General features: G+C 36.6%; 1 protein-coding gene across 1 annotated transcript; it reads right to left on the bottom strand.

Annotated features, from left to right (window-relative positions):
* Window positions 1–409: 409 nt before the first annotated feature.
* On the bottom strand, window positions 410–8,527 carry LOC146449596 (sodium/potassium-transporting ATPase subunit beta-like). The gene is made up of 6 exons (XM_085101251.1): window positions 8,344–8,527; window positions 8,050–8,187; window positions 6,812–6,889; window positions 4,139–4,314; window positions 3,650–3,730; window positions 410–2,870 (listed from the first exon to the last, which is right to left on the bottom strand). The coding sequence occupies exons 1-6, from the start codon at window positions 8,486–8,488 to the stop codon at window positions 2,646–2,648; spliced, it is 843 nt and encodes a 280-aa protein (XP_084957377.1). The 5' UTR covers window positions 8,489–8,527; the 3' UTR covers window positions 410–2,645.
* Between the last annotated feature and the right edge of the window lie 418 nt (window positions 8,528–8,945).

Raw genomic sequence — 8,945 nt, forward strand, 5'->3', positions numbered from 1 at the left:
TGCATTTCAGCTTTGGCTGGTTACAGAAGTGTAGCATTTGTCTGTCGATGGAACCACGACTGAATAACCACTAAGATCAGGGGTGTGAACTGTGATAGCCTGCATGTAGACGCCTGCTATTCCCTTTGCTTCACTTAGGAATGGCAGTGTAGCAACGTAACCCTTTAGAGGAGAGAATAGAAGTTGCAAAACTTGGAAACGGATAGAAACCGTAAACGGGGAAAAAGGTAGCACAGGGGATGACAGGAAGAGCTTCAGAGCATTTCCCACGCTACTCATATATACATATTTTTTGTAACTCTCTCCAGTTTCAGTCTCTGCTCGAGCAAAAAAAAAAAAAAAGCCCCTGCAGAGGAGAGAGGCATAGGGACAACTGTAAAATTTACAACAAAGAAAGAAAACAAACTCCTTAGAAGCTTAAAATGCCTGTAATAAGACTGTTCATTACAACCATCACGGTCATAACAACACAACATAGAATGAGGAAAAATTACACCCAGTAAAATGATTACAGCTCAAGGTGATGACACTCAATTGAGATTTAAAGGACTAACATATCAAGTTCACCAGGAACATAACCAATATTCTTACAATTTTTTCTTTCCCATGCTACTTTTCAAACTAATCAATTTAAAACTTGTTTGTTATAATGATGATTCACTTTATCTCCAGCAGAGATCGATCTATTATTTCCACTTGTCCTCTAGTCTTGATTAAAAGATCTTGGGGGTACATTTTGGGGGAAAAGATTCTCCAGAGAGAAAGAGTTTTTGAGGAACAAACAAACGCATTAAAGAAGCGCAGACAAAGATGTTGTTATTATCGGCTGTTTTCATTTGTCTCAATAAAACGCACTTTTTCTCACCAACTCTAAAGAGTCCTTTTCCCCGGTTTAGTTTATCAATGTACTCTTAAAAACACCACAGAGAGCTAAGATCTCCTGATGGTTTTAAAACCTTTTAACAGTAAATGGGAAATTTATAGACTGAAATCCAAATCCTCCCAAGGTTATATAAAGAGGATTTTAATGCTGGAAGACAAAATGCCACCCTGGGTATCAAGAGATTTTTGAGTGTGCTAATAAGGAGTGGTTACTCATAAGTTGAAAGGCAAGTTGTAGACAGAGGATCAACTCGATCAACAAGTATGAAAAGGAAAGAAAAATCTCTGATACCCAAGGTTACAAAATGTGATAATCTGGTTAGCAATAATTACTGGCAAAGTCTGATCAATCCTCAACACTACTGAAATGGTTAATAATGGAAATAACTACTATGCTTAAACATCACTTAATGTTACCAAATGTTGCTAAAATGTGCTGAAATAAGATATAAAGCTTACTTGTGTTAGCCACTAAGGAAAAATACAATCTTGTATTTAGTTGAATCTTTTCAGCACTGAATAGCCAGCTTTGGATTTGATTCTATTACACAGTTGCATATGATTTATTAAAGCAGAAGTGCAATTTACTTACAGAGCTCTACCAACAGTTTGTACTCAGTAAACACCTGATTCGCCAAGGGGGGGGGGGGGGGGGGGGTTATGGATACAAAATAAGAAAATGTTCTGTGATATATAACTCATGGTAGATAATAGAAAACTTTGGATTTATGAGAAAATGGGAGATATTTCAGGGCAAGTCTGACACACCCGCCATTTAACAATATTATTATGGAAGATGCAGTATTCGTCATGTCACGAGCACCAAAAAATCAACTCACATAAGGGAATTAAACCCATAACCTGTACAAAAGAGTTGGCTGTTCTACCATCAAGCTACTGGGAGAGTAGATTCATATTGTGGCAAGCATTTCAGTCTACTGCTAGTGTCATAATGTCAAAAACACCCTATGATAGTACAATCACGTTTCAGTTTGTCAGGTCTCCCTTAAAAAGTTTGATTTTTAGGTCGCACAACAAAGCAGTATGCAAGGAGCACCCGCTGCCTGCTAGACTACTCAGTTTGATCAGGGTAGTTTTAGAGTAAGAACTTTTTTTTTTACAGAAAATCCTCAGTGTCTTGCAGAGGAAATAAAGTTTTCGAGCAGGAATCATCACCTGTTTTCTCAGGCTAATAACAAAGCTACTTTCCAAATTTGGGGGAGGGGGGGGGGGGGTTGGTGAATAGCTACAATGGTGCGACTGAGTACAACTTTAGTATGGTAGATATTAAGAGATTCCTCCTCAACGAATTTATTTGTCATCCAATAAAAATTCAAGCTGTTATAATGGTTGGTTAACAGTGACTTCAACACACAAATTTTTAACTTCACCTGAAGCCACTCAATGCAAATGCAAGTTTGACAAATAGTGGCATATCAAGTTCTGTTGAAGGATGGAAAATTGTTGCATAACAAAGGGAAGTAATTATTTAGAGTATTATTATGTCTTCTCGTGTATTACCAGAGTTGCTGTCCCCTGTAACTAGATATGCCCATAATCACCAAAACTTGTCAAATTTATCAAAACTTTGAACAAAGTTTGAAGGAAAAAACACCAAAAATTATTTTTTTTCCTTCTAATCTTGGGAGTGACGAGTCCCTTATAGCAAGAAAAGTGCCAAATTAAAAAATGTTAGAATCACTTCATCAACACACTGTTAATGGGAATCAGTCCTCACGTGCTAAAATTCAAAGAAACTTGATTTACTGCTTAATTTCAACCCGAACTCTTCCAGTTGCACCTCGTTTGAGACGGTAGGTATCGGACAATTCTATATTCTTGGCAAGGGCCTCACAAAGAACAACTCCAGGATCAGTGGTATTAACTTTGAGGGCAGCAATTGGAGCAAGCCAGTCTGCTTCAGCGTAATAGGGGTAGAAATTAGCAAGGAAGCCAGGCTTGTCTGTTGGATGAATAAACAGGTTTTCCTGTTTATAGAGAAGATAAACAAAAACAACCACAAAAATGTATTAGTCATCTTTTCAAACTTGATGAAGGAACTGCAAAGTGTTTTGCTTAAAGAAGACTCTAACTGCTTCATGCATAGATGGAATATTACTCCCATGACCAACAAATCCCCACAGCAGATCAAACTGCTGCACAAACAAACAAGACACTGAAACTTTGTGCCAACATTCTGAGAAATGCCCGAGAAAATTTACTGCACTGGAACATGATCCACTGGCCCTTAGGGCACTATGCTTATCTTGTCGGTTCAATTATCACAAACTGCCTCAGAAAACTAGTTTCTTTCTCAAAATAATTAAATATAGCATTTACTAGAACACCTTGTCATTTAGAAGGCCAATCTTGAGTCAATGCCCCTATCAACACATCCCCTAACAGCAAGATAGGTCAGTATGTGAACAGGTCAACACCACCACAACTTTATCCTGCTATACTTCACAACACTCCCCTTCACTCAGTGGGATGTTTTACCCTGAACAATTTGGAAAGTTCTCTAATGGTTATGGGCGGAGACAACACAAGGCTAAGGTTGTTATCTAAGGAAACAACATGGCAGCATGCAAAGAACAGCCTTGAACTGTGAACTTCTGATCCTCTGATTTCTGATGGAGAAGCTAGTCAATGGTTCACATGCGAACCACTACAGCACTCATCTGCCACACCTCCCTTCCCCTGTCAAGTACTGAGTCTATAATGCACAATGTCACTGCTATTGTTTCAAGTACAAAAACAGCCTTACCTTGCTGTTACCCTTTTCAAACTTGCAGCTGAGTTCAACATAATCCTTGCCATCATTAGGGTCAGGAGACCAACCATAAACCTAAAAGAGCAAAATCAGTTTTTATCACTTGTTGGTCCCAAGCCAAAGCCCAAAGGCTAATTTCCCACTGGCTGAGTGGAACAAAAGACGTGGAAAATGTTTTCTCACATACCGCCGAGGTTTGTGTATGGGTCATGTGTCCACCTTTACTGACCTCCCCACTTAACCACCCTTAGAATTCAGTTTGTATACTGTGTAAGTATGAATGTACAAACCTTGTATTTTCGGTAGTTTTTCTATTTTAGTGTTTGTAAGTTGGACAGTTGTTGTTTTAGTTTTACAATAAAGGTCAGGCTACAGCAGTCAGCTTGGCATGGCTACCAGCGATGTGTGAGACTGCAAGCACTACAAGTAGAAACTGATTTTATTTCTGTGTAACAAAATTTTCTGTAACAAATACAAACTCACCTTATTCATCTTGAAGAAGATACATGGTGTTCCATCATCATAACCATATTTGAAGTCGTCGTCACTACTATAGCATTCACCAAGAGTAGTCAGATCAAAAGCACATGGCTTGGAATTCTTCTTGCGTTCTTCTTCTGTACAGTTCTGGTACTTTTCTGCACTGATGGACTTGTATGCTAAAATGGATAATATTCATACAATATAAATACACAAAACAATCTAATGATTCAAAAGGCACACTAAAAATACAAAATACGTTGGAATTAGTCCAACTAATGACTGAGTAAATAAAGAAAAAATATTTAGGTTTAAGCATTTAATTTAGCAGTCAAGGTTGCGACCAACATGCAACCTGGTGTTGTTTGGAAAAAAATACTTTAATTACCCTTATTTAAAAAACTCATAACAACTATATATCAAATGAAAGTTTTGTAAACGTGGAATCTGGCAAAATTATAACCTATGAGATTTTTAATTTGAGGCATTGGGAATCAATAAATGCCCAAATAGAGTCAATCACGTGAATTTAGCAGGTATCAAATGCGAGCACTGAAGCAAATCAACTGTATGTTTTTAATAATTATTGCAAAGTATTAATCAACAAAACAGTTTAAAGCTCTAACCCTAAACATTTTGATTGGTTGTTAAGGTATACACATTGATACCTGAGAGTTGAAAGATGTATTTTAATTACATTTATACAGCAAAAATGTTAAAACATTTCTGTCGCATATTATCAGCACTGTTCTGATCAACTTAACAAAAATCTATTATGTCAATACAAATGTATTGAAGGTGGACATATTTATCTGAAAAATGAAGCTTGTAAACTTTTGCAGATAACACACACCTCCCGAATGGATTATATCACTTTCATACTGCAAGCCAAAAAAATGTTGCAGAACAGTTAATGTATTTTCTACTGGTATTTCAAGCTCTTTGCTTTTGTTCTTGTTCACACCCTGATTCTATCTCTTGATTAATTATTGTTTGCTTTGCTCCTTATTGGCTGATTAAGACTATTTAGGCTCTCGCTTCATTATTCTTGTCCTCTCGACACTCGTGGCTCCAACATCTCTACATACTGTGTTTTACTCATGGATAGATCCACTTGCAGACCATCCCACATACTGTATTTGACCTTTTTTGCGAGTTTATTTAAGAGGCAAAATGATTTATGTTTGGTTGAATGTAGTGAATAGGCCTTATTATGGTTTTCCACACCATTTTGACAAGTAGGCAAACAGGCTTGAAATAACAGTGATCGTATGGAAATCCGATGTCAAATAATTTTCATAAAACATCCTTCTGAAAAATTCATGAATTGGAAATTGGCACTAGGAAAAGGATTTTCAGAAAAAAAATTGGAGAGATGTAGCTGTGCCAGAAAGCGTCCAGTCATGTTTTGAACTCTCCATACATTTGTCTGCATAGCGAACCAGCGGTGAACTGCTACTAAAAATAATTAATGGGAAAAATTACAGACAAATGTATGGAAAGTTAAAAGCATGACTGGACGCTTTCTGGTACAGCCACATTCCTCAAATTTTTTCTTAAAATCCTTTTCCTAGTGCCAAAAGTTCCCAATTCATGAATTTTTCAGAGGCGATGTTTTATGAAAATTATTTGACATCAGATTTCCATAGGAACACTGTTATGTCAAGTCTGTTTGCCTGCTCGTCAAAATGGCATTGAAAACCATGATGAGGCCTATTAGAACGTAATTGTATTAACAGAGGTAGGATACAAGTTTGCATAAACAGTCAAGATCTCCAACGATCGTGTAAGGAGTAGAATTACATAACAGGTTTTGAAAACACATTTTGGCAACATTCATTTCTTGCTTTATTCTACAAGAAATTTACAGCATATTTGAACCAAAGTTTTTATCAATTTCTTTTACAGGAAATAAATTTAATATTTAGGTTTCATCAGTGTACAAGTTCAACTTTTCCTGTACAAAACTGTGATGCCATAAGGAATTGCTTATTCAACAAGGGTCCTTGTTTCTACTCGGAACAAAACACTCTGTGTTCCACATGGTAGCTTCCGTTGTATATTTGATTATTACATAATTTAGTTTCCTTTTTGTCACGAAATGGAAATTGCCAAGAAATATCTCTTAACGACATCTGCAGAAAGATGAATGTAACTCCTAAAGTCAAACATTACCATAAAAATCAAAACAGTTAATGCACCTTTCAAAAACTCCCCAACTCTTACAGTGTATGTTCAAAAGTCCACCAACAGTTGCATATCATACTACAATCAGTTATCTTAGTGGACTTGTTAAGCAACAAAGTTAAGTTCAACTGGTTTAAAATATCATATTTAGGGAGGTTACAATAATTATTATTGGTAGATCCCTTAAATCCATTTCTGTTTTGCATGCCGGCAATATAACAACTAGGATTGTCACATGTCCACCAAGTTTCGAACTTTGAACATGTGGTACAAAAGGGCACAGTAAATAAATGATATCACATGATATTTAACTCCAGGATCTTTTGTATTAAAAGAAGGCATTAATACAGTTAGTGGTTTTGGAACTAATCAAGTAAAGCTCTATAATATAATAATAAATTTACTGATTTAGGATAAAAGCAGTAGTTGGGCTTAAAAATAAAGACATAAGAAATTAACATAGTCCTACCAAAATCTATAACAACTTACGTTTCAAGAAGGCGTTGATCCTTTTCACCTGCTCATCATAACCTCCTGATGATACTTCAGTTGGAGTGGGAATAAGACCTGTAAAAATATTTATAATTACATAGAGGTGTATTAAGGTTAATCTCTTTAAATTTAGCTATCACGTGTTTGAATGAAGATTCAGAAACAATATTAAGATGACCTCATTTTATGCGCATGCATGAACCCATATAAATTAAAGATGTATTTCCACCCTCTTAGAGGAAACCTTTGTACTGTGATATTTTTTTCTCCTTACTAGGGATCCCATATCTGATAATTTTGTGGTAGTGTACATATAGGCACACTGAACTCATCTAAAACAAATATTTCCGTTGTTTTATATATTGGAATGACAATATAGCCCTCAACAGAATTGCAGAAGACGCCACTAAAACAAATCATGCGCAAAATCAATACAATATGTTGGAACATGTACTTAAAACAATATCAAACCCTTGCAATCAAACAAACTTGCTGAATCATATATCACTCGATAAGAGTAATATGCAGAAACCGAACGAATTACGTACATTTCGGATAATCAAGAAACCGGCAACGTTTACAAAAAGGAAGACTGCAAAGAGCTACCGAACCAATTTGATTGCGTAATAAATAACAAGATAAGATTCTGGGTAATAAAATGATTGCCTTTCTTCTGTTCTCGGGACGTCAAATCCAAGGAGACCCACCCCTTGCCAATTTCATATTTTCCAAACGAATGATGTGAGAACACCACATCAAAGGAGGTTACAAAGAAAGTCTTATGGTTGAAACTCTTACATCGGCTAATTGTATTACACTTCTGAATTTATATTGTCAACTGCAAATATCAACCGGCGAGTTTAGAAATAATGAAATTGATCGATCCATGTGAGTTCCCAACATGTGGAGTTAAGCTTATATTTCACGATCGTCTTCACTGCAAGGTGAATTGAAATTGATAGTAACTGAAATCTGGAATGGAGTTTCCCAACTATGAAAGATTAAAACGAAGGAAAACAAGTAATTGCGACTTGGCAATCACAATATAACCTTATGTGGTATATTTCTTCGTTTGAATTGCAAATGAGGGTAAAACCACAGCATGCATGCTGCAGGCGGCCGGCATACATTTATCACAAGCCAATGTTTTGACCGTCAGAAACGAATCTGAGAAACGATCTAGCAAAACCAGCTTTTAAAGAACTAGAAAAAAACGACAAAAAAGAGAACTAAACCTTGTTTTCCCGCTAAATATCTTGTCATCTTGGGGCCATCTTCTCGTTCTGGTACAGTAGTCATGAATATAGTCAACATGGAAGCGAAAAACGCCGCCAAACAGCCATAAAATATCATGAAGAATACCAGGATCTTTGCTGAAATGAAATAAAGAAAGGAATGAAAGTCACGTTAAACCTAAAAGCTGTAACTTACGGTACATTTCAAAAACAAAAGGGCACCACAACGAATAGTCGTCAATATCCAGTTCTCCAACTACAGACTTCAAACCTAGTTGATCGAGAGAAACTTACCCCAACTCTTGCCAGTTCTGCCCATAACTCGCACCAATCCATCTTCCCCATCTTTGTTGTACATAAAATGCCCAAAGTCTCGGGCAGTATCTTGTATAATTTCAAGCTTGGTCTTTCCTTCTTGTCCTTGCTTAGCGTACGCCATCTTGCAAGCCTCACCACGCGAAACAGCGGCAAACACCACGTGACTTCTCCTTTTCAGGGCACCAAATCTATTGTTCTGTGGGAGGGGGCACTAGGGGCTTTTGTTGTCTTGAAATATCGAAATATCACTTTGGCAACGGTGACAAACTGTCTGCCTTTCTGATGCCTATAAGGAAAGCTATATTTGTTTACCCTTTGGAGTGGTTTATTGAGTAATCGCTTAAACGAATGTCATTCTGACCAAAAAACAATGCACGAGAAAAGGACATAAAAAGGGAAAAGGCATACCGTTTTTCATACAATTTTCTTTGGACCGTATAATGATATAAGGTTTTAAACTAAGAGTACTCAATTAAACATCACTTAAAATGGCTTGAAGTGTTCTGTCCACAGTGACGTGTACGCAATCTATCACAAAAAATGCTTCCAGTATTCCAAACGAAAAACGTCATACTTTC

This window comes from Pavona decussata, unplaced genomic scaffold, assembly GCF_977016875.1.
Source record: "Pavona decussata unplaced genomic scaffold, jaPavDecu1.1 SCAFFOLD_602, whole genome shotgun sequence".
Classification (NCBI taxonomy): domain Eukaryota; kingdom Metazoa; phylum Cnidaria; class Anthozoa; order Scleractinia; family Agariciidae; genus Pavona; species Pavona decussata.